General features: G+C 41.3%; 1 protein-coding gene and 1 long non-coding RNA gene across 2 annotated transcripts in view; both read left to right on the top strand.

Moving 5' to 3' along the window:
- The window catches only part of CCBE1 (collagen and calcium binding EGF domains 1), a 286,745-nt gene extending 274,425 nt beyond the window's left edge, over positions 1-12,320 (top strand). The window contains exon 12 of the mRNA XM_021930180.2: positions 10,119-12,320. Coding sequence (XP_021785872.1) covers positions 10,119-10,481 — 363 coding nt within the window. The 3' untranslated portion in view covers positions 10,482-12,320. The remainder of the gene's footprint in view (positions 1-10,118) is intronic.
- Positions 12,321-13,256: 936 nt separating this feature from the next.
- On the top strand, positions 13,257-25,509 carry LOC103879770. Its single transcript, XR_640535.4, has 4 exons — positions 13,257-15,056; positions 16,239-16,404; positions 19,211-19,363; positions 25,143-25,509. It is a non-coding gene; the product is annotated as an uncharacterized LOC103879770 (long non-coding RNA).
- The last annotated feature ends 1,428 nt before the right edge of the window (positions 25,510-26,937 follow it).

Genomic DNA, 26,937 nt, shown 5'->3' with positions numbered 1-26,937 from the left:
AAATCAATCTTCTGTCTCTGTTTTTCACTCTTCATTTTCCTTTCTTACTCATGGGCCCAGTATTGGTGGAGGAAGCTGAATTCTCCAACTTTCACTGCCATTTCTGGGCAAGGTCTTTCCTCTGGAAATTGCGAGTGGGTTAATCTTCCATTAATATTTTTGTGGGGATTTGGCGCAGTTGTTTCCTGACTCTCCCCATGGCCACAGGCAGAAAGCACTAGGATTAGGTTTGGGCCCTAATGAAAAGAATTGTTCAAGCTGCAACAGGCTAAAAATTTTAATGTGGAATTCTCTTCAGGACCCGTTCTATATTACTAGGCCCCATTAATATCAGCTTCTCCCCATTCTTTCTGGCCATCAGTAAAAGGGACATGGGTGAAATGGGACTGCTTCCCCCACCTCATTGGCCAACTCAGTAAATTCCACTAAAATGAATTAGAGAGTTTGAGTTTCATCAACAAACATAGTATCTACTGTGGGATAAGGATATCTCTGTTATCAACAATTCTTCTTCTTTCTGGTAAAAAAAAAAAATAATGAATCTATCTTTTCTTTGGTGAATCCATTTGATAAGGTTGGGATATCCCACTTCCAAGATTTGGACATATGTATGACTCAGGCCCATCTACATGGTATCTTTGATGCCAAGCAGTGCCTAGAACACAGTAGGTGAATAGTTATTATGTAAATGAATGAATGTGAATTTCAGTTGTTAGAGAAGTCTTGGCCACAGTGATTGATTCATTAGTGAGTATGTATCTCAGCAGTTCTCAAACTTTTTTATCTCAATCAACACTTTTTATACTTGTAAATACTATTAAAGACCCCAAAGAGCTACCATTTATCACAGCAAGCCACATCTTTTCCACCACAAAGAGTGCTTTGCTTCATGTTCTTGCTCCAAGACAAGGTGCTGTCTTTCAGAGAATCACAAGTAGTTTCAGAATGTGGCACTTGCAACCTCAGAAGTCTCCAAAGTGAGTTGCCTGGAAGAATGTAAAGAATTAATAAGTGGCTGGGTGCAGTGACTCACACCTGTAATCCTAGCCCTTTGGGAGGCCGAGGAGGGTGGATAACCTAAGGTCAGGATTCGAGACCAGCCTGGCCAACATGGCGAAACCCTGTCTCTACTTAAATATATATACATGTGTGTATATATATGTGTGTGTATATATGTGTATATGTGTGTATATATGTATGCATATATGTATATATGTGTATATGTGTGTATATATGTGCGTATATTATATATGTATATATACAAAAATTAGCCAGATGTGGTGGTGCATACCTGTAGTCCCAGCTACTCAGGAGGTGAGGCAGAAGAATCGCTTGAACCCGGGAGGCGGAGGTTGCAGTGAGCCAAGATTGCACCACTGCACTCCAGCCTGGGTGACACAGAGAGACTCCATCTCAGAAAAATGATAATAAGCAATTTAAAACTTCCTCGGCACCCCAAAGAGCCATCTGATTTATTGTAGTTATTGAATCTAATTAGAAGTGAGGGAAAAAGAAGGTAAGTCTACCAGCAGAACTGGCTAAAAAACAAAAACAAAAAACTTCAAGTTACAATTTCTGAGACAGACCTGGAAAGCCAGAAGTGGTGTAGGTGTGGCCTATGGCCCTTAAAATTGGACCTCTGAGGCAGATACTGCTAATTGTCCCTAACTCTCTCCCTTAGTGTGTTTATTCCTGGTTTTCAGCTGGGTTCATGGCCATCCAAAATAAAGACTACATTTCCCAGCCTCCCTTGCAACTAGAGATGGTCATGTGACTAGGTATCAGTCACTGGATGTAAGCAAAAGTTATGTGTAACTTCTACAACATTCCCTTAAAGGAAGCCCTTCCTCCTTTCTGCTGGCTGGAATTTGGATATGATGCTGAGAACTTAAGCAGCTGTTTTATACTAGGAAGTGGTTCATTCAGGATGGCAGGGTGGAGAGAATATGGAGCCAGGGTCCCTGACAATCATGCAGCCAGTACCCCAGTCATTGACCCCTTTCTAAACGGTCTGGGGAGTCATGTCCCACAAACCATAAATTCTCATCAGATGGGTTTTATTTAGCCCTGTATATCGTGACTTACTTTCCAATCTGACGCTGGCATAACAAGGAAGAAAATAAAAATGTTTTACCTCAAAATGTATTTCCTTGCCATACCTTGAAATTGCCCTGCAAAGCCTCTTCTGGGAAAAATTCTCATTCTATGGAGAATCCCCTCTCCCGTTTGTTTTTCTTCCTTCCTTCCCAGATCCAGGAGATAATCAACTAAGAGCCAGGCATCTTTTTAAGTCGGATAAGAAACAATTTACAACCTGTTCTCTCTGAAGTCTGCAGAGAGCTTCCTCTGCACAATAAAACCTGGTCTCCATAATCCTTTATCTTTTTTTTTTTTTTTTTTTTGAGACGGAGTCTCGCTGTTTCACCCAGGCTGGAGTGCAGTGGCACAATCTCAGCTCACTGCAAGCTCCGCCTCCTGGGTTCACGCCATTCTCCTGCCTCAGTCTCCCAAATAGCTGGGACTACAGGCGCCCGCCACCACGCCCGGCTAATTTTTTGTATTTTTAGTAGAGACAGAGTTTCATCGTGTTAGCCAGGATGGTCTCGATCTCCTCTCCTCATGATCCACCCACCTCGGCTTCCCAAAGTGCTGGGATTACAGGCCATGAGCCACTGCGCCCATCCTAACCAATGTATTTCTTAAATGTATTTGCTTGATGTCTCATGCCTCCCTAAAATGTATAAAACCAAGCTGCACCGCGACCACCTTGGGCACATGTTCTCAGGATCTCCTGAGGGTTGTGTCACAGGCCATGGTCACTCATATTTAGCTCAGAATAAATCTCTTCAAATATTTTACAGAGTTTGACTCTTTTCATCAACAACTGCCTGCCTCTGGCCTTGTATGTAAGAGAAAAAGGAACTTGAGTCTCTTTTAACCACTGGAATTACTAGTATTTTTAGTTTTCTGTAATATTCAGTCAAACCTAATCCAACTGTTAAAACCCTCAACAAACAAATGCTCTGCAAGTGAGGGTTAACAAAGTCCTCACTCTAAAACTCAGCCCTCATATCTGGGGTGAACTGCAAACATTCTATAACCTGTTTCAACAGAAATGAGTTAGTCATTCATCCTCTTGTCCTTTGCCACTTAAGAGACCCCAGGGTTGGTGAGATACATTTTGAAAAGGTGAAGACTAGAGATATATTGCTTTTTTTTGGTTTATGGCATTGAGTAGCTTAGCGTGGCTATGTGCTCTCAGACTTGCTTTTTTTCTTGTCCAAAAACTCTAATCTTGGAAGAGGAGGCAGTGAAATGCTCACACTTACATGTTTGAACGCTTGCCCTTTGGAAATATGCTTTTCCTGTTGCCAGCATTTGTAAGAAGAGACTGATACTTGTCAGCACCGCCAGGGGCCTCTGGAAGGAACTGCACACACGCCTGGTAAGAGAAGAAAGGTTAAAAAAAAAAAAGGCTGGGCACGGTGGTTCATGCCTGTAATCTCAGCACTTTGGTAGGCCAAGGCGGGCTGACCACCTGAGGTCAGGAGTTCAAGACCAGCCTGGCCAACATGGTGAAACCCCATCTCTACTAAAAATACAAAAATTAGCCGGGCATGGTGGCCCATGCCTGTAATCCTAGCTACCCGGGAGGCTGAGGCAGGAGAATCGCTTGAACCCAGGAGGTAGAGGTTGTAGTGAGCCAAAATCATGGCACTGCACTCCAGCCTGGGCGACAGAGTGAGACGCCATCTCAAAAAAAAAAAAAAAATCACCTGGAAAGACTGTTTAAAACAGATTGCTGGCTGCACCCCCAGCATGCGAGATTCAGTAGATCTGGGGGTAGAACTGGAATATTTGCCTTTCTAACAAGTTCTGTGAACCACACATTGAGAACCTCTGTATTAGACTTGAAATATAAATAATATGTAGGAGCCTCCCTTCCATATTCATCTTCTCTTTGACCAGGGGGAAAGTGTAACCTGACAATAAAAACATGTGCCAATGTGCTCATCCAGAAATAGAATTGAGGAAGAGAAGGGAGAAGAAGAGGGAAAGAATGCTGCAGAATGCATCTCATTTTAAAAACAGTGACAGTGGGAGGAAAACAGTTCTTGCCAGGAGCACAGTCAGGGGACACAGGCAGGCCTGGGGAAGGCAAGGCATGAAGTTGGAGGGGAAGGAGGAGTTTGGGGAAAGAAGCTAAAGTTTTGCTGTGCTGTTGTGAAAGAGGTGGGTGGAAAAGTGTAAAATCAATTTTTTTTTAATGGCATGGTTCAACGAATCTCCGTCCTAGTATTTGAGAACTGAGTTATTTGTGAAACCATGTTTTGGCAGAAGCAAACACAAATCCTCTCTATAAAATGTACCACTTGAAACATTAGCACATGCATCAAGACTTTATAAGCATCAAACTACTTAAGTCAATCAAGTGACTAAGTAGAATATTATATTCAGATCTTATGTGTTGGCAGATAGTCTTCATTCTATAGCTCTGTAATTTGCTAGTGGGACAAAGATTATTGGAGGATTCTCTCAAACTTTTCAAAAAATATGTCAGGGGAAAGAAAACAAATTTGAATCTTTCCAAATTTATATTAGCATCTCACCAGTTCAGGCAGTATGCACAGTGCTGCTGAATATTTTCTTTTTCTAAACATAGAATTCCTGCCAGGATTATATTTTGTTTAGTTTTCATCACCTTCATATCTTGTGCTTTTTTAAGATAAGGAATATTTGACAGATTTACTCAAAAATGTTGGTCACGTTAAACCAATAATTTGAAATTCTTGTTTCTTTGCAAGGAGAAATCATGTGAACTTCTACGTTCATCTTACATCAAAAGGGGTTCCCATTTCCAGGTGTATTTTGGACTAAATATTCACAAAAAATCCGTTATTTTAATGAAACTTAACATGATGATTAAAATTTTTAAAACATATTTTTAGATGCATGGTTGACTTGATGGAAAGCTAAGGGGATTATTTGGAGGTCAGAAATGCCTGTAGTCCCAGCTACTCGGGAGGCTGAGGCAGGAGAATTGTTTGAACCTGTGAGGCAGAGGTTACAGTGAGCAGAAATCATGCCACTGCACTCTAGTCTGGGCAACAGAGTGAGACTCAGTCTCAAAAAAAAAAAAAAAAAGAAAAGAAAAAGAAAAAAAAGAAATGACAAATCCAAAGAGGCCAGTAGGAACTTGAGTTGGTACTTACCACCGGATATCTGCTGGTCCCTTGTTACTTGGCGCCTCCATTTAAATAGACGTGTACATGTGTCTTTGTCCATGTGAATGTACATGTGGACTGGAAAGAAAGCTTGGGACAAAACAGGGATGTTATGAGTTGAATTGTGTTTCCCAAAATTCATATGTTGAAATTCCAGCCCACAGTACCTCCGAATATGACCTTATTTGGAAATGGGGTTATTAAAGATGTAATGAGTTAATTTAAATTGAGGTCATTTAGGGTGGACTCTAATGTATGTAATGTAATGACTGGTGTCCTTATGAAAAGGGGAAAATACGGACACAGAATGTGAAGATGAAGGCGGAGTTTGGGGTGATGCCATCACACCAATGAATACTAAAGATGGCCTGCAAACCTCCAGAAGCCAGGGGAGAGTGTGGGACATCCCTCGGAAGGAACCAACTCTGTCAACGTCTTGATGTTGGACTTCAAGCCTCCAGAACTGTGACAAAATAAGTTTCTGCTGTTTAAGCAACCTAATTTGTGGTACTTTGTTATCCCAACCCTAGGAACCAATACAAGGGAGGAAACTGGATCTGAGCCTTAATCCAAAGTCTGGATACTCAAAGTACAACGTGCTTGATGGGTGAGTCGGGGTGAAAACATCCACAGGGGAGCCAGTGACTCCGTAGGCATCACCAGCCTGATTTCAACAACTTCTGTGACCTCAAATGGTCTGCAATGAAAAGTTAGTTTCAAATAATCCCAGGCTGATAGTGTTCCCAGGCACCTGGCTGAAGCAAACACAAATTCCTCTGGATGCACATACTTTAAACTCAGTCCTCCAAGAAAAGTCTCACAAACACATTTCCAAGAAACATGAGTCCCTCGTCAAAAATCATTAAACACGGGGGGAAAAAAGGAGTAAGAGTTTATGGAAGCAATAAAGTGCTGAAATGAACTGCAAAGAATGCATATATGGAATTACTGGATACACCATCAACAAGAAGTATGTTTAATATGATTTAAGCAAAAAAGGCATTGAAAAAATGCAAAGAACATGGAACTATCAAATTTGATCAGACAGATTTGGAAGAGGACCAAAAACACTTCTGTAAATGAAAACTATAATTATTATTTTAAAATGAAGTGGATGGTTTAAACAGCAGGTAAGATACAGTAGAATTGGCTAACTGGAAAATGGATTTGAAGAAAAGCAAATTGAAGACCATGAGGCAAAGATGAAAAATATGAAGGAGGAGACATATGGAACAATATGACAAGAATGAATGTACAGCTAATTGGGATTCTAGATGGAAACATTAGAAAGTGACAGGGCATGGCTGGGTGTGGTGGCTCATACCTGTAATCCCAGCACTTTGGGAGGCTGAGGTGGGAGGATTACTTGAGCCCAGGAGCTTGAGACAAGCCTAGGCGACATAGTGAGAACACATCTCTAAAAAAATTAGCCAGGTGTGGTACTGTACTCCTGTAGTACCAGCTACTTGGGAGGCCAAAGCAGGAGGATGTATGGAGCCCAAGAGGTCGAGGCTGCAGTAAGCCATGATTGCACCACTGCACTCCAGCCTGGGCAACAGAGCAAGACCTTGTCTCAAAACAAAAAACAAAACAAACTGAAAAAGAAAAAAGAAGGTGACAGGGTAATAGAGAATAGCAGAGAATTTTCCTGGATTATTGAAAGATAACATTTCAGATTCAAAAAGCAAACAAAATGCAATTAAATAGAAAGGAGACACACTCATACATACACTGTAGTAAAATTGAAGAACACCAGGAAATCTAAAGACACAAGTATAGGAAAGAATAGACAAAACTATCATGATTTGCACAATATATAATAATCTATGTTTAACAAACCAAGAGATCATAACAAGACACGTAAGAGATTGCAATAGAGTGACAGGAGACAAGCATCCATAGTGTTAAAAATTACAAACATCCATAGTGTTGCCTTGTACCAGCCATAAGAAATGAGAAAATTATTTTTAAAAGATTATATGTACCATAGCAACAAACAATATAAAGGATCCAGGAATAAATCTAACAAGAAAGGTATGTGACTTTTTTGTAGAAACTATAAACCTTTCGCAACAAACATTTAAAAACAAGCTAGACAAATGGCAATCAGTACCATGTTCTTTGGTAGAAAGATTAAATGTTGTAAAGTTTTCTATTTCCCCAAAATTGATATATATGTTCAAAACAACCCCAAACAACATTTCAACAGGATTTTCTGGGAACTTGACACTCTCATTCCAAAATTCCTAAAAGAGAGTAACAGCACAAATTAGTCATGCCAATTTTGAAAACAAAACAAAAAAGAAAGATTTGCTTTAACAAATATTAAAATATAAAAATATAAAGCCACCATAATTAAAAGGGTGTAATATTTTTATACCAGGAAGTAAACAAATAGAAAAGTCACAGATAGAATTAGGAATCAGGGGCCGGGTGTAGTAGCTTACACCTGTAATCCCAGCACTTTGGGAGGCTGAGGCAGGAGGCTCACTTGAGGTCAGGAGTTCAAGACCAGCCTGGCCAACATGGTGAAACCCTGTCTCTACTGAAAACACAAACACTAGCTGGGCATTGTGGTGGGAGCCTGCAATCCCAGCTACTCAGGAGGCTGAGGTAGGAGAATCGCTTGAACCTGAGAGGCAGAGGTTGCAGTGAGCCAAGATCACACCACTCTGCACGCACTCCAGCCTGGGTGACAGAGCAAGCCTCCATCTCAAAAAAAAAAAAAAGTCTGGGTGCCATGGCTCACACCTGTAATCCCAGCACTTTGGGAGGCTGAGGCGGGCAGATCACGAGGTCAGGAGATCGAGACCATCCTGGCTAATGCGGTGAAACCCCGTCTCTACTAAAAAGACAAAAAATTAGCCAGGCATGGTGGCGGGCACCTGTAGTCCCAGCTACTCGGGAGGCTGAGCAGGAGAATGGCATGAACCTGAGAGGTGGAGCTTACAGTGAGCCAAGACTAGGCCACTGCATTCCAGCCTGGGTGACAGAGCAAGACTCTGTCTCAAAAAAACAAAAAAGGAATCAGAAATGGACCTATGTGTGTTTCTTTGGTAGGTAATAAAACTGGCACTTCTAATCATTGGCTAGATCATTAATAAAAGTTGTTCGAATATAGGCTTTCCATTTGGAAAAACTAAGTTCAGTCCCTACTTCACACCACTAACATGGGTGAAATCCAATTAGATTAAATATAAACACAAAAACTCAAAAGTATTAAAAGAAAATGTTATATAACAGCCTATGTAGAATAATCTTGCTCTATGTGAAGGATTTTTAATCAACCCATAAACCATTAAAAGCCATAAAGAAAAAGATTTAAATTTGACTACCTCAAAATGTAATACTTTTATTTAAATAAAAGAATTAATATATAACAATAAGGAAAAACTATGTTATAGAAAGAAGGGCATAATAGGCAAATCAGGACAGGATTACTGGGTAAACACAAGAAGAGAAACTTAGACTCTAAGAATCAGAGAAATGTAATTTGTTAAACTGAGATAATTTCACCCACAATTAATGCTGAAGTTTAGAAGTAATAATAATAAGAGTTGACAAAGGCAATGGGAAGAGTGGATGTTGGTGCTGGGTACATACACTCTGGAAGTACAATTTGACTCTATTCATATTTTTAATGTATATGCTCTACTACCTGGCAATTTCATGTCTAGTATCTATCTTTAAGAGTCTTATATGTGTGTACTATGAGGCATGCACAAAGATGTTCAATGCAGCATTGTTTATAATAGCAAAAAAAAAAAAAAAACCTGGAAACAAAGCAAATGTTCATTAATAGGAAATCAGTTGTATAAACTGTGATGTATTCATTCTATAAAATACTTTTTAAAATAATAAAGCTGATCATTATGTTCTGACATGGAAAGAGCTCTAAATCATAGTTTTAAATGGGGTCACAAGGAGAGAAAGCAATTTGAAGATGTTATATTATTTATGTAAAGATACTGATAATACAATAACATATATTTTCAAGATAGGAAAGCAAGTGCATAGAAAAAGATCTAGACAGATATCATTACTTCTGGGGAGTGTAATTGGATAGTGTGGAGGAGGGGTTTGTCGGGGAAGTGGGTGAAACGGCTTTATTCTGATCTGTAATTTTGTATTCATATAAGGAAAACAAATGTTAATTTTATTTTTAATTGCAAGCAAAATATGAAGACTATTTTTTACAGAAAAGCTTATTTAGATTCCTTCTTTTCTGCAACAATTCAATGTCCAATAGAATCTATTCCAATCGTGAGCTTCCTAGGTCCCTAACGAAGTGTCCAGTTTACCAAGTTTCTACTTACATACATCTTTTCTCATCTTTATGTGCTATGTAAAGCTAAATAAATCTGCTCCTTGGAAAGTGCTAAGAGTGGCAGTAAATCCAAAATTAATATAGGGCAGTGGTCTTTATTTATAGGTGTAATATTATTCTGTCTCTATTTGTCCACCTTCAACTCTACATTTCTCAGGGCTGTAAGCTTTGGAACCAGAGAGAACTCTGTTAATTTTGCGATTTTGGAGCCCTGATAAATTACCTAATGTCTGTAAGTTTCAGGTTCTGCATTTCTGAAAATCAGAAAGGCTCCTACTTCAAAGGCTTGGTATACTAGATGAGACATTAAAAGTGAAATTATTTAATATACTGCCTGATCAGCAACGTTCGTTCAAAAGTCAAGCATACCACTTAGCTGTGTGAACTTGTGGAAAGTTAATTCACCTCTCTGAGTCTCAGTCTCCTCAACCGTGGAATAAGAATAATAACATTTTATTGATACAGGTTCCTCTAAGTCACAAATGTAAAAGACAGCAAGCTCAATACGCAGACCATATGGTCATATCAATCTTTGCTTCCCTTCCTTTCTCCCTCTTCCCCTCTAGCGTCTCCTGCAGTTCCAAGCTGACACGGCAGATGGTGCAGTTGAATCGCCCAGGGAGCCTCAGCACAGCGGCCTGTCACCTCTCCACGAGGCAGCTGCCGCAAGCTGCATTCACTGCGACAAACATACCTTCCTTCTAGAATGTGAGTCAGATGTGGCAGTGGCCCTGCAGGCGGCAGCAATGGCAGTGTCACAACACAGACAGATTTCGCTTCAACGCCGAACCGCTTGGGGGCTCTCATGGATGCAAAGTGTGTCGTTTCCTTGTCGAAGGACAGTGAAGGCAGGTGTTTGCTGCTCTCCTGCAGGCTCTTGGGCATGCATCAGAGATACTTCCTTAGGGACCAAGCTCTCATCAAATTAATATTCTGTCCGTAAGGCAGATCCTGTTAATTACCTCGGTTTAATGAAGTTTTTCTTTTGGAAATAGACAGAATGTGTTGATTCTCCATTTTTTGGTCCGCTTGAGTGAAGGAAAGTTGATGTTCTAGGCTGGATACAAGACTGAAATAGGATATTTCGAGGCGGCTTCTTACAGACGACCACCTTTCCGTACCAGCCATTAGAATTATATGAGCTTTAATCCTGCACCTAACTTTCCAGGGTTTCCTCCTCCAAGAAGCAGGGTTAGCACTGGGCCAACGACACACAAGTGAAGGGCTTGGGTCAGGATACCTATGTTACAGCTGCAGAATGTCAAGCACAGGAGCAGTCACTACAGCTTGCCAGGGCAGAGCCCACAGAAGTAATATTCTAAAGCAACACATTTCCGTATTATTCCAGCGCAGCAGAATAGCTGGGGGCTGCAAGTTGCATTTGAACAGCATTTCTCAACCTTATCAGACCTAATGCCCCGCTTTCATAACAAATACTGTGTAACTCTCCCCTCTAGTATCCCACAATGAGATGCACAGATACTAAAATTTGTCTATGCACATATTTAATCCCTGTAATGTCCTTGCAGTAATATAAAGAATAAATGAAAGCAAAGTCATTATAATGAATATGTATTTCCATGTGTGAATACGCAGACACAACTATGCTGGAAGGCACAAGTAGCCTGATGCTTATGGCTGTTCATAGCATCATCCTAAATATCATGGCCACAAATCCAAATTAAGTGTTGGTGACTCAGGTACCATGCGCTGCATTGAATGACTCAGTAAAATTCCAACCAAATGTAAGTATAATCTTTCTTTACTTTACATATAATTATTATGGATACTTGCCATAAAAATAAGTTGCATTTATATGCAAAACAGAGGTAGGTTCTAGGCTCCCTAATAGTTGTAACAGCTACCCTTCCTACACACACAGACACACATGTTCCTAAAAAAACCCAGGAAGTAAGTATGGCCGTTCTTGAAAACCACTGGTATGGAGGGCCAGATAGGGCCACAGGGCATGAAGAGGACCTGTAGTTGCCTTCCAGAACTCAGGTTCTCCAGGTGATTACCCAAGACCTTTTCAACTGCCAAAATCAAGACCTTGCTAGCGTAGTTATGTAACTGATGCCAAATTTGATAACCATAGAGTAAAGACCTATCGCTAGGGTGACTCTGCCCTAGATTCGTGTGTGATGATGCAGCCATTGTGTCAGGCCTGGGATGGAACAGCACTGCAACACACCAAAACCAGCCTGGGAAATGCAGGCACAAAAGGACACCTGGTTCATTTCCTAAGCCACCCTCCACTCCACCACACTCCATCTGGACAGGCTCTGGAGGAAAGACCTGGATGCAAGATCCCAGCAGACCCTCATGCCACAGGGCCATCCCAGCTCTGCTCCAGCCACTGGGATTGTTTGGTGATCAGGGGTGTCGATGGACCACTGGTTTAGGCTCTAGTTAATTGAATGTTCTGGTTACATGACAGTTAATTCACAGTCCTCTTTGCTTTGATCCTTATAAAACTTTCCTAAATTCATGTGTTCACCTTTCACCAAACAACGTTTACTTAGTTGAAAAATTCCTTTTTCTTTCCTCTATTTTACAGATTCCTATAATAGTGTTATAATACTCTGATATTAATAGCAATGCATTTAGTAAACACACAGCTCTAGCTTCCTGGCTTAATGCATAGTACATACTAGAGAAGGGAGGTTTTGTTTTATGTTTAAGCATACTGTAAGGTTTCAAGCTTCTCTTTCTGAGCCATTATCACTAAAAGAATGAAAGTGCCTACATAGGCATCAAAGATTGTGTTTAATGTGGATTCTCTCTTTTTTTTTTTTTTTTTTTTTTTTGAGATGGAGTCTCGCTCTGTCACCCAGGCTGGAGTGAAGTGGCGCGATCTCGGCTCACTGCAAGCTCCGCCTCCCAGGTTCACACCTTTCTCCTGCCTCAGCCTCCCGAGTAGCTGGGACTACAGGCACCTGCTACCATGCCTGGCTAATTTTTTGTATTTTTAGTAGAGACGGGGTTTCACCATGTTAGCCAGGGTGGTCTCAGTCTTCTGACCTTGTGATCCACCTGCCTTGGCCTCCCAAAGTGCTGGGATTACAGGTGTGAGCCACCACACCTGGACTGTTTAATGTGGATTCTAATCTCAGGAAATCTCCTGAAAGAGTAATTGATTTTTTGGTTTCAGTCATTATGAATTTTTCTACTAGGTGTGTTGTGTGCTGTTTTAGTTGAGAGGTTTCAGAGAAGCAGATGCAAAGATGGAATTCAATGCGTTCTGTTAGAGAAAAGGACTGAGGAAAAATGAAGAAGGAGCCAGGAGAGTCGAGAGCTGCCAGGCCATTCAGGTGTAACCCCAAGTACTTGTTAGTGTAATTATGTAGCCAATCCAACACTGGCTAAATCTATAAAAATGAGTGCACTGAAAATGAATCCTGCGTCTATGAGCACTAAATTGAATACATTCAAGAGATTTGGTAATAAAACAAGTAGTCACTGGCCAGGTGCAGTGGCTCAGGCCTGTAATCCCAGCACTTTGGGAGGCTGAGGTGGGCAGATCACTTGAGGTCAGGAGTTCAAGACCAGCCTGGCCAAATGGCAAAACCCCATCTCTACTAAAAATACAAAAATTAGCCGGGCGTGGTGGCACACGCCGGTAGCCCCAGCTACTTGGGAGGCTGAGGCAGGACAATCACTTGAACCAGGGAGATGGAGGTTGCAGTGAGCCAAGATTGTACCACTGCACTCCAGCCTAGGGCACAGAGCAAGACTCTGCCTCAAAAAAAAAAAAGTAGTCACTAAAACATATTTTTTTTTATTAAATCAGAGATGGCCAAGATTACTGTGAAAGTTTGGGGGAAGCGCTTAAAATTTAGTATAATTCTACACTTTTATTCTGTTGCAGTGTCTCTGCAGTTTAAAGAAACTAAAACTAGAAATCATTGTCAATGGATTGAGGATGTGATTTGTGCAAAACAGATGATGAAAAGCTCTAATCAGTAGATCCTGTGCAAGGAAAAGAAGATGATAGGCTTATATTTTAAGATTGGTTGAATATACACTTCTATGCTTTAAGCTAAATGAAAATATTTGCTTTTTAAAAAGCCTATGTTTGATGGACTTTCTCAATTAACCAACCAAGCACTCCTACCCATAAGGGGCTTCTTTTTTATTTTTTAAACACAGTACAACTGCATTTACCACTAATGTTTACATGTGTGACAATAATGGAAAAAACAAGAGGTTCCTGGGATGAAAGGAGTATGTAAAGGTCAGTTCAGGGTTGGAGTTAGGTCTTTTCATTCAGTAATTTATTCAGAAGAGATTTAGAACCTTGCCAAAATCATAGATGGCCTGCTTTGATTTCACATTTATGTTTGGCAAGACTAGATACACACACACACACACACACACACACACACACATTTATTATGTGGCAGAAATTTCTGGACCCCAAGTGATAGAGGTCAGCCAAAGGGGTTTTCTACTGTCCCCTATATTCTCTACCAAAGACTTGCTAGGGAATATTCAGCTATCGCCTACATTACATTTCAACTGTCTGCTAAGGAAAAATTAGTTGTAAATTTTGATTCATCCAGGCCCACCTCCAACCCCAGGCTATTTCTTTTGGCTAATTCACACATGCAGAGAGAACACGAGGAGTTTGCCTCAAACTCTTCACTAAACTTTATGGGTGCACCCCAGTGACTGCTCCACATACGGGAGACGTCTGGCCCTTTTTAAAATCCCTCCTGGAACTTAAATTATCGACTATTGTAATATCATAATTCTCTCTCTTCATTTGATACAGGATAATGCAAACAGGAAATCAGCAAGCAAGCATAATTTCTGGACATGATAGAGTCCCACCGAGACTTGGCAAACAGGCTGTGCATTTTCCTCTTGTTGCATGGTGTTACGACACCTCTTCTACAGATGTGGCCCCCGCAGCTGTGAACTCCTTGAAGACAAGGACTAGAACAGCGCCTGGCACAGTCCGGGTTGTATATAGATGGCGCAGTTGAATGAATGCACTGCTTTTGTCCAAAAATACACTCATCACCACGCAGAATAGACTCGAAATATAACGCGTTATCCCATACTTAACTAAACCCATGGCTTATTCACGGGTGATGGCACCTCGTGCCATATAGCAAGGCTGGAGAGTGTCCAGCCAAGAATGATGCTGTAAGCAACTAAAAGAGAGATGCCGAGACTTCAAAGGATAGGACGTTCCCATTTGAAAAAGAGAAAGCCCAGAGCAAGGAGAGGATACGTATAAAAAGAACGTTATCCCTATAGGAGACATGGTCTAGAAAGCTCATGAAGCTCTTTGCTTGTAGGCAAACAGTGGTTCTCAGACTTTACGAAATATCAGAATCACCTGCAGCCTTGTTTCAACACACTCGTGGGCCCTTCTCCAGAAATTCCAGTTGCACAGGCCGGGGTGGATGCCTGAAAGCTGCATTTTTTTTTTTTTAAACAAACTCCCAGGTGTTGCTGATGCTGCCATGGAAACATGATTTGGGAACACTATAGTAAGAGATGGGAAAGGCTGGAAACAAAGTTTCTTCTAAGATTTTAAATTAATTTTAAAAATGATATAAGTGAATTCTTTTAAAAATTTGTATCACAAACGTTCTCAAGTATGCACAAAAGTAAAAAGACTCATAAAAATCCCACACAGCACACATCACCCCACTTCAAAAATACCAATTTACCAGTCTTATATATCCCCCATCACTTTTTTTTTTTGCCAAAATAATTTAAAACATATCCCAGCCATATCAATTAATCTATAAAGATTTCAACATTTATTTCCAACATTATCATTCTAACAGACAAGCACTCTTTTTAAATGTATTTACCTATTGAGGGAAGCTAGGATGTTTGCAATGAATTGTTTATAAAACTGTAAGAGCCAAGGAAGACCGTGCTGCATGAATCCCAGATTCTGACTGACCGAATGTTATTTTGACTCTTTATTTGGCAGTGACCACCCTCTGCTTCTAGGCCTTTGCTTAGCCTGCCACCACACACACACACACACACACACACACACACACACACAATCTTGTTAACCCTTCCCACCCATCTCCTCATATCCAAATACTGTTCTCAGTTGAAGACATGTCCCTTCCTTCTAGAACCTTCCTCCAGCAGTAAACCACTTCTCTCTCTGACACATAGCCCAGCCTTATGTTTCTCCTGACAGGGATCTGCAACTTTCTGCCTTCTGTTGCCCAGGGGACTGTCCCCGGGGGACGGCACATTCCTGGAAGGTGGCACAAGGAAAGGGTTCCAGACAAGCTCAGAACAGCCCACAGTCCTCTCTTCTCTGAAGGACATTACAGTCCCTCGGGGTTGGAGGCTGGAGGTAGAATTTTCATTTCCGAGAAATGACCCTGGATGCCAAATGATTATCCACAACCCTACAAGCTCGATCAGATTCCGAGTGTGGGGGGCACACGCTGTTGCCCTGTCTCACTGATGGCTGCCACTACAGTGCAAACCCGGGAAAACTATAGTTACAGCCAGCCTTTTGCCCAATCACCACTCACTGAGGCTTTGCAGGGAAGAACTGGGTGGAAATTGGCTGGGCCTGTGGAGGAATCTGCAGGTGGGGGAGGGGTAGCGGGCGATGGGGAGGTGGAAGCAGAAATGCTAAGAAAGCTAAATATTGTGGTTAAGTCGGAAATGTGGATTTCTGACGCTTTTAGGAGGAAGAGGATGTGGCTGAGTGTGGCACTGGGGCACGTGAATGCCCACATGCAGAGGGGATGCTTGAAAATGAAACCACCCATAAAGCAAGGCATTATAAACGGGCTGTGAGTGTGGCCAGCATTGACTTTGGCAGTAGAGGTCTGGATTTGCTAAGCCTCACGGGTGAGTGAATGATGGGAGTTGGAGGCAAGGAGGTTACTAGAGATTCCTCAGTGCTCTGGGGGAGGTGTTTTCAAGCCAGCAAAACCAGCCTTGGTGAGACCTGACCTCTGAATAGGACAATATAAAAACCCACAAAGAGACTTTAGCCTAGTTCTCTTTTTAAATAAAGTCAGGTGGGCAGGGGCAGGGGGATTCCCATTAGAATGTTTTATAATACTTTTGTAGTAGGTTATGAATTATGCTTTGGAACTACACAAAACAGTTCGAACACAGTGCTTCCTGCCGCTAGAATTGCAGGCTGTCAGCCACGGCTTTGCTCACCTCCCCAGCTAAGCCACCTACCTTCCTATGGGGGAGACAAATCACCCGCTGTGGTCTTGTTGCCCTGCCTCACCCCTTGAGAACCTCCTTTCTTTTCTTTCCTTCTTTCTTTCTATTATGTACATTTAGTTCCCACAGGCTTCCTTTATCAATATTTCAATTGGTTGCTGCTGACCTATACTTGAATCCAAATATTTGCCCTATTCAGTATGAATTGTTCATTCAGCCAAATGCTTGATTATGTCTGTGCTCTTTTGAGCAAATTGAATGGGCTACTTGACTATGTAATGCCGATATAGCCTGGTCATTAGTAATGTTTGTTAGAATTGACCAGATGCAACAAGGAAGGAAAGGGAGAGAAGAAGGAGGTTTGTGTTCAGTTTTCCTTCCAGAACAACCACGGTGAAGAAAATGAAATCGTGCGCTTTCCAAGGCACAGTTCTAAACTGCCTTCCTTTTCTTCCATATGGGCCCGTAGTCTACTATGAATCAAATGGGTCAGGGTTCAAAGGAGATGGATGCTCCTAAAGGCTCGCAAGTTTATGTATTCATTGGGAAACTACCCCCGTAAAATGAATATGGTTTTTTTAAATGATGACCAGCCTTCTTATTTTTATTGTTTAGATCAAGACGCAAGAAATAAAATAAAGCTAACTACAAGCCTTGCTCTTGATTAATATTACTCCCTGCACTGGTTGTGTGACATTTCTTCCCATATTCAAACTAACCTTTCATGAATGTGAAAAGCCACATGACTGGACAATTTTTAACTATCATATGTTAAACTATAATTCACACTTTAGGGGAGGAAAAGCTTTCTCCTCTGTCCTCTTATGTTCAGTGACTGGGGCTCTGCAAATTAAAGTTACAAAAGATATAAGGAAGAAAAAATTAGTCTATTTATGCTTGCACTGCACATACATGCTGGAGAACTCAGCGATGAGTAACTCAGAGAAGTGGTTAGAATTCAGGGGTTGTATACTGTGTCTTAACAAAGAGCAATAAATTGTGAAGAAGAAGCTAGACAAAGGGGAAAGGTTTGGGGCTTGTGAGGAATGCTAAGTCATGGAAAGGGGACAAAAAAGTATGGTAAATAAGGGTCATTTAGCACGACCCTTACCAGACTCTTATTTGTTATGCAGATAAGAGTCATCCCAGGTGACAGGAGTGTCTTAGAGTGGTTCTCTTCCTCTTATGGAAGAGTGAGATACCGTTCCAACAGATGTCACCTTTACAAAGGTAAAATTATGCCCTGCTTTTTTACGGAAATGGAGAGAGCAGAGAGCAAATTGCTGTAAGTTCAAAACAATCCTTACACCAAAACGGCATATTTTGGGGTGCCACACTTTGATTCTTTTCAATACAACAATTATTTGCTGACTACCTACGACATACACAGTACTGAATTATGTTGTGGAAACACTTGATGCACAATAAGGGTTATAATTTGGCCCTGACCCAAGGAAGGAAACCAGCACAGATCCAGGAGAATTTTTCCAGGCACAAGAGTGGCTTTGAAATGTAAATTAATTTTTCCAGTGCTCCAGAGCAGGAAGTGATAATAAGAATATACCGGTGTGTTGGTGCTTGACCTTGAGGAGTTCCTATCTTATTGGTAAAGGCAGATATGTACATAATGTAGAAAAGATAGGAATGAGAATACTTGGGGCAGGATATCAAGTGAAGTAATTATGGACCAAAAGAACAAAACTGAATATGAATAGAAGGTACCCTTGCCCTCTGGGGGCTTACAGCCTGTTAAAAGAAAGAATTTATGGACACAAATAAATGGTATCTAAGGCAGACTGCTTAAAGGAGCAAGCAACAAGGTGACAGGGGCTTTCAGGGCTAGAAGAGGTCATGTCCAAGACCACTGCATACATCCAGCCCACATTTTTAAAAGCCTTGCTTGAAACTCATGGCTCTGATGCTCCTTCAAGTTCATATCATGTGTATTTTTAATTTGTCTGAAGAATTTACAAAATTCTTTAAACATCTTTCACATAACTTTTTGATTACAACAGGATTCGCTGCTTTATTTCCCTGCTTCGATTACACAGATTGTAATGCCCCATTATATAAAAGAGAAGAAGAGATGGAGGGAAATGGGTACTTATTAAGCACTTACTATGTACCAGCCCTTGAACTCGGTAGGCATTTTCAACTTTGTGTCTCACTTATTTATGAAGAAAATTTTCACTTGCTTCTCAGTTCTGCCTCATTCAAGATTCCCCATGCCTCGTAATCCTAAGTTCCTCTTCCCAGATATCCCTGCTCACCTCCCTGTAGGCAGAGGAGGAACCCTGCACACCTACCATGGTGTCACTTGGACCAGCTCTTACTTCTGGCTGAGCAGCCTTAGAGTTTCTTAAACTGTCAACATTACTTGATTGTTAGGATTATTTCTACGATCAGAGGGTACAAATCCTGTTTCGACTTTTCTCCAAGCTTATTTCCACTGAAGGTTCTCCTCCTTCCTTTCCAGGTCCTCTAAGGCTGTGCTCTCCTAGCCAAATCCACATATCAGCCCTCTCCGGAGACCTCCTGGATGGTCCTCATCGCCACGTCATTTGAAAGCACTCTTGGCCTTTGTTTCCTCCTAGAAGACACATTGTCCTGCAAAGAGCATGTGCTTCAGGTAAAATTGTATTAGAATCCAGCTCTGCTCCTCACACACCGTGCAGCATTGGTAAATCCCTTAACCTCTTTGTCTTAGTTTCAACACACGTAAAAACGGGCGTAACAATATGCCTGCCTGACCAAGCTGCTGAGGGGACTAAAGAGGTAACGTGTCAAAGGACATAGGACAATGCTCAGTCCATAACTTGTGCTTATTAATATTAGTTTCTTCCTAATATTAGTTATTCTGCTTTTTGGTGGTGAGAATTAGATAGATAGATAGATGGATAGATAGATCGCTCTATGGTGGTGGCTCATGCCTGTAATCCCAGCACTTTGGGAGGCCAAGGTGGGCAGATCGCGAGGTCAGGAGGTGGAGACCATCCTGACCAACATGGTGAAACCCCGTCTCTACAAAAATACAAAAAATTAGCTGAGTGTGGTGGTGTGCGCCTGTAGTCACAGCTAGTCAGGAGGCTGAGGCAGGGGAATTGCTTGAACCTGGGAGGTGGAGGTTGCAGTGAGCCAAGATCACACCACTCCAGCCGGGCAACAGAGCAAGACTCGGTTTCAAAAAAAAAAAAAGAATACTATATATAAATAGTATGAGAAACTTGCATTGCAGAGAAAAGCTAGCCATTGCTTTCGGCTCTGATTTGAAGGAGTAGGAGGAGGCTAGCATTTCTGAACAGGAGAAAGGCAAAGCTCTCAAGCTGGAGTTCCTAGCTCACTGTGTTGCATCCTAGCTTACTGTGACACAGAATGTCAACTCTCTGTGCCTCAGTGTCCTCATCTTTTAAGAGTATAATGATATTATAATGCCAGGGGCCTTATAGGACTTTTTGGAGAATTAAGTTGAGAAAATATGTGTAAAGCTGTAGTTTAGTTCCTGGTCATAATGAGTGTCCAGTGAATGTCAGATATTATTTTTATCCAATGCTCAATATGTGTCATTGTTATAAATATATCATTTCTCTTATATATATATATGAAATGTACATATTATGTTCATTTACCAATGAGAGATCAAAATAATTTCCTTTTAGTAGTGAGAAGGCCACGTTGACATCTGGTGTTCTCTGTGTAGTCAAGAACACCATAGAGGAAAGGCAAGATATTGAAGCAGCCTGTAGATGAGACATTTGGGAAGAAGAGGTGGAGAGGAGAATGGGGTAGGGAGAGAAGAAGGAGAAGGTATCAAAGGAGTGCCCCGGAAATATATTTTCTAATATCTATCAATGATCAACTGTTACTGCTTGAAGATCTTAGGAAGAAAAGGATTATACAAACAAAAAATAGGCCAGGCGCAGTGGCTCATGCCTGCAATCCCAGCACTTTGGGAGGCTGAGGCAGGCAGATAACTTGAGGCCAGGAGTTTGAGACCAGCCTGGCCAATATGTCAAATCCCCATCTCTAGTAAAAAATACAAAAATCAGCTGGGTGTGGTGGTGTGGTACACACCTGTAATCCCAGTCACTAGGGAGGCTGAGGCACAAGAATCACTTGAACCCAGGAGATGGAGGTTGCAGTGAGTTGAGATCACACCACTGCACTCCAGCCTGGGCACCAGAGCAAGACTCTGTCTCAAAAACTAAACTAAACTAAAAATAAAAATAAAATATTGCCCTAATAAGGCCATATACTATATATATTATATAATTTATATAATAAATCACCCATAATCATGATGACTGTAAGACCCATTACTTATAATGAGGTTAAAGAATCAATTCTAAAAGTATTTGTCTAGCCCCTATTTTAGTTTTCTAAGGCTACTAAAATGAAGAACCACAAACTGGGTGATTTAAAGACAGAAATGTATTATCTCACAGTTCCGGAGGCTACAAGTCCAAAATCGGGGCATTGCCAGGGCCATACTTCCTCTGAAGATGAAGAGACGGATCAGTGCTAAGCCTTGCTCCTCGCTTTGGGTGGCCTGTCAGCCATCTTTGCTGTGCCTTGGTTGGTAGATGCATCCCTCCAATTCTTGCTGTGTGCCTTCACATTGTCTTCTCTCTCTCCATGCACATCTGTCTCTCTGTCCAAGTTTTCCCTTATTATAAGGACACTATCATATTGGATTAAGACTCACCTATTCCATATGACCTCATCTTAACTACTGTAAAATTACATCTGCCATGACCCTATTTCTGAGTAAGGTCATATTCTGAGGTACTGAGCTTAGGACTTAAACATATCTTTTTGGGGGAACACAAGTCAACTCATGATAGCACCTATTTTCCAATACTCTCCAAGCAAATTGCAATTTGGAATCATGTGGAATACTTTGCTAATATAATATAATATAATATAATAATGTTTCTAATTTTAGAACTAAATCATTCTGATTTATTAATATTAGTGATGTTACAGCAGAAAGTTCTAGTTTAAAGAGGGAGTGCATAACTAGATTCTGCACAAATTCTTCTCTTTTAGTGTTAAAATCCCAAGGCCATATCTAAAAACTGCACCATTGGAATAAGGGAAAGGGGAGTAGGGTTTGCAGTGATGTGTCCATTGCATGTAATACTGCATTTAATGGAGAGTGCAGTCTACATTGTGTGACCATTGTGTCATAAAAACAGGAAGGCTCACAAGCCAAGCCAGCTGGTGGGATTCTAACCTTTTGCAATCACACACACACACACACACACTATAAATAGGAAAGGAGAAGGTCACTCTGCTTAGTGAGGTAGAGGAATACAGCAACCAACACAAAAGAAACTTTCCCTGAGAAGATTTGCAGAGGAGTCCTAGTGTTTCTCAGCTATTCAATCCCTGAATGTGTTTTCATGTTTTCAAGTCAAAAAATAAGGTTCTTGATCAGGAACACACAGGGGAGGAGTTACTTCAACAATGACCAAGCCCGGTGAATTTTGACCAAAGGCCAGAAAAATATTGGTTTTCATGTTGGCATGATGGATTATTTGCTAAAACACTAACATTATATTAATTAAGGGAGATATTTTGCCTTGTTGATGAAGAAAAAAATTTTTTGTAAATAACATGCTTAGCTTTGACAATGATGAAGTTAAACATATGCAAATTATCTGATGAAGTTGCAATGACTCGATGTAAAAAATACATCTGTTTCCTACTGCTGGTATTTTCTAAAAGGTCAGAGCTACTTCTACTTGATGTGTGCAGGATGAATATAATAATCTTTGCTCAGAAATGCATACAGTATTTTAATAGCGTGCCTAATATCTACCAATTTTGAAATAGTTATCACTGAAAATATTATCACAGAAGCCATAAATATTAAATACTATATGAATTCACATAAAAATATAGGAACTGATGCATCTTAGGGCTCTTCCAAGGTATGGGATGCTTTTCCAAGCATTTAGCTTGCTTCAATACATGGTTATTATTACCATCCTTTCCTCACTCTGAAACTTGCAAGACACTGTTTATATCTTTGCCCTAGACATGTGTTATCTTATTTCATCCTTACATGTGGGTTTTATCGTCCCCTTGAACAAGGAGAAAACTAAGGCTGAGAACACTAAAGTAACACGATCATGGCAGGGGTGAGATTTTTAAAGTCGACCTGACACCAAGTCCCACACTCTTTCTGTTGAACCTCCATACTGCCTTATTGGTTGTTTTTTGGTTTTGAAAGAAAAGAACAATCTGGTTTTATTTGTTTTTTACTGTATTTATCTCATCACTGGAAAGCCCTATCTTGCCTGAACCAGACTGAGGTTTAGAAATAAACATACTTCTGTCGGTCTTTCATATAAGGTATTTCTCTCTGCGTGTGTGTCTTTCTCTCAGCTTGTGCTCAATGATCGAACACTATTTTGGACCCAGAAAGACCTATTTGATTCATTCATGATTCACTGACACATGACCCGTGTGCTGTATCATTTTATACAGAACATGGACATTGCAGCTAGGATAGCATCGACTGGTGACGTAGACTGTCTTCTTTATATACAAATTGAGGTTGAGCCAATGTAAACACACTTGACCCCCTGGATGTTACAAAAAAAAAGCAACTCCACCGTCAAAATTGAAAGTATTGTGTTTCCCTGGCATACACTAGTGGCTTCTGGTCCTGCATTTGCCACTAACGGTGATTTTGAGTAACTCCCTTGGGCCCCTCAGCCTCAGCTTTCTCACCGGGTGCTTACTCTCTGAATCTCACTTCACAGGATTGTTGTCTCAAATGAGAAAACATGAGGGAAGAATTTTTTCAAGGTTAAATTCCCCAATGTGCTGTAGCTTTAAAAACGATGATGAATCCTGTGGTTTGAGCTCGTGGATCTGGTGCTACCCTGGCCAAGGTGTTAGGTCAACCACTCACTTGCTCAGTCTGTGCACTTCAGGTTTTCTTGTTCCCCAGAAACCGTGACATGCGTGGTGCTCTTCAAAACTCATGTTGGAAAGCGTGGATAATAAATTATTCAGGGAACAAAGCCCGAGCTCATTGAAAAGCTATTGCTCTGTGGGTAAATACAACCCCACTGTGTATTAAACAAAAATTAAACCCCATTTTCTTTTTTTATAGTGAAGTTGCCATCAATTCAAATCCCGAGAACAAGGCCCTGGACACAGTTAATAGTCCGCAGCCTGGCCAGTCCGGGCTTTGAAAGCAGGGAAGCCTTCCTGAAGTGCTGCTTGTACCCAATTATAACTCACTACTTACCATCTTCATAATTTAAATCTGTCCACCCCTTGGGAGGGGGCACATTTTTGCTAATCAAAGCCATGAATGCACCTTTTTCCTTTTGACAGCATTAAATTAAAGCTAAATGGTCGGTTTTGAATGAGTTACTGTGAAGAATAAAGGCATTAATGAGGTAATTTCATTATGGAGACTCATCCAGGCCTATGTGAAAACGAGGGAAGTAAGTGGAAAGGAAAGCTGCTGAGGAAATTAGGGTTCCTTCCACCCTAATTAATGTTTGGGGGCATTTAGTACAGGCACCAAATTAACTGCTCCAAAGAACTCTCATTGAAAAAAATACATTGTTGCCCTCCCTTGTAATTAGAAGACAGTACAAGGAGAACACTCTGGGAGTATAAAGCCAGCCTTTAACTTATTCGGCTGGCGGCAGAAAACACACCATTATGGGGCTGGAGTTTAAGGAAGCACTAGGCAGACAATATAGGATTGTTTAGGTCCTTGGACTCTGTGAGCTGTAAACAGGTAGCCTCTGAATGAGGAATTATGAGACTCCTGGGAGGCCTGGCTTCCCAGCAAAACAGTCTTAAATGCATCTAAAAGGAAGAAAGAAAGGTGAATAGGCCCAGCGTGGTCCGCAGAAAGAATGCTCAATGCTTGTCTTAAGTGATTACATGATGTTGCGCCGGCCCCTCTCACTGAGTTATCTTTACACTGCTTTTGTCTCCTCTAATTGGAGCTGATGAGGTGCTAATTGGAGGCCTTTTTAAAAAGCCCACTACTTTAATCATTGGAAAATCGAGGGAGGCTGAGGGAGTGGAGTTAATGAGACAGAGGGGAAGAAGAGAGAAACTTTATGTAGCTAGCTGGACAAAAGTGAAGCTGTGGTTTGTGTGTATCTAGGAAGGGTGAAAGGGAAGGTTTGAGGGGAGGAAAAGGGGAGCTCAAGATGTTTTATTTTAAAAATCTTTCTGCAGCACCTTCAAGGTCAGCTGGAATAAGAAGAATCTGGTTAGTCTGGCGGTTTCTGTTCTTTAATTCTCACACTGGGGCTGAATTCAGACTAAAGCCTTTATGGTCCAGTCCTCGACTCTCCTTCAAAATTGTAGGAAAAAATTGTGAGGAGTCAGGCGTGCCTCCCACTGACCCTTGTTCCTCTTTTCAGAATGCAAGTTTTTCTTGAACCCTTTGGATGGGTTTTCGCTGCTGCTTCTGGTGACGGAGAGGACTCTTCATCTCAGACCTTCTCTGTGTCACAGGTGGGGAGTGTAGCGTGGTGGTCATGTCTTCAAGGGTTATGAATTGGGGAAAAGAAAACAGAATTGACTTACCAACAGTGACTCTGAAGTTGGATATGTTCTGATTTAGGGTTGCTTGTTTGTTTTTCTTCTCCTTTATGCTTTTCTGTGCTTTCCAATCTCTAGAGTGAGCCTGTATATCATTAACAAAATAACATTTTGGCCAGGCGCAATGGCTCATGCCTATAATCCCAGCACTTTGGTGGGCTGAGGTGGGTGGATCACCTGAGGTCAGGAGTTCAACACCAGACCGGCTAACATGGCAAAAGCCCATCTCTACTAAAAATATAAGAATTAGCCAAGCGTGGTGGTGCATGCCTATAATTCCAGCTACTTGGGAGGCTGAGGCATGAGAATCGCTTGAACCAGGGAGGCAGAGGTTGCAGTAGCGCAAGACAAGATCGTGCTACTGCCCTCCAGCCTGAGCGACAGAGCAAGACTCCGTCTCAAAAAAATAAAATAAAATGTTAATATCTTTATTCAAGATAACTTTGTTACTTTAAGTAGCAAAGAAATAGAATGGAGTGTGTGGCAGGGAGGAGAGGTATGATGTGGAAAAAGTGGACTTCTAGAAACGTCCTCTCAGGGGCACCGAGCCTGGGTTGCCTGTTCTTGCTGTGTAGCAGGACCCATGGAGTGTCAGGACACCATGGAAATTCAGAGAGAAGCATCACACCTGAGGGTTACACAGTCTCCCACTCAATTCTCCATTCCCTGGCCTTGAGAGGATCGATAAAATATTTCCAGAGTATCTTGGAGGATTTATAAAGTATACCATGGGATTTAGCACTTTATATATTACCTCATATATATTACCTCATATTGTGTATAATCGCCACCACTTCTTGAAGGTTAATTTCCCCATACACTCTAACCTACTTTAGGGCAATGACCCTGCAGTTTGTCTTCCACTCCCACCTAAGTGCCCAAGCTTACCTTTTCCACACTGTCCCCGTGTAAAATCCAGCCACACGCTGTAGCACATCAGCCAAAGAAATATGAAATTGACATGACACGGTTGGCCTGTAAATGCAAGCACGTAACATGGGCAAAACCTAGTGGGATCGAATTTTATCCTTGGGAAATGAGTTGACACCTGCCAAGTGGTGGGAACAGTGCCTGGTGCTCAGTTAGGGGTCAGTAATTTAAAGCTGACACAAGGTGACTGAGAGTGAGAGAGAGAAAACTGGGAAGCAGATAGTCTTAAAAGTCAGAAATGATTGTGCAAGGCAAGAGAGGCAGCATTTGGTTTTGAAAGCTGTAAATCTAGGGAAGAGTTTTGTGTAGGGTGGATATGTAGAATGAACATGATGTATGTCATTCAGAGATTGAGAAGGCAGCCGGCCAGCATCTGAGCTCTGTCACAGTCAGTGACACAGCACTCCCCACAGAGAAAAACTTAGGATCTTGGCACTAGAAGAAGCATTACAGGTGCTCTGGCCTCAGACCACTGTTCTGCAGATTAAGTGATGGGCTCAAAACCATCCAGGTCATGGAGAGTGGCTGAGTCTGCAGCAGATTCTAGGTCTTTGACCTACCAGGCCAGGCCAGTGCTGTTTTTCTTTCTCTTTCTTTTCTTTTTCTTTCTTTCTTTCTTTTTTTTTTTTTTTGAAACAGACCCAGGCTGGGGTACGGTGGCACGATCTTGTCTCACTGCAACCT

Source organism: Papio anubis, chromosome 19, assembly GCF_008728515.1.
Source record: "Papio anubis isolate 15944 chromosome 19, Panubis1.0, whole genome shotgun sequence".
In the NCBI taxonomy this organism is placed as follows: Eukaryota; Metazoa; Chordata; class Mammalia; order Primates; family Cercopithecidae; genus Papio; species Papio anubis.
The sequence above is the reverse complement of the archived record's forward strand: the minus strand, read 5'-3'. Positions and strand labels throughout refer to the sequence as shown.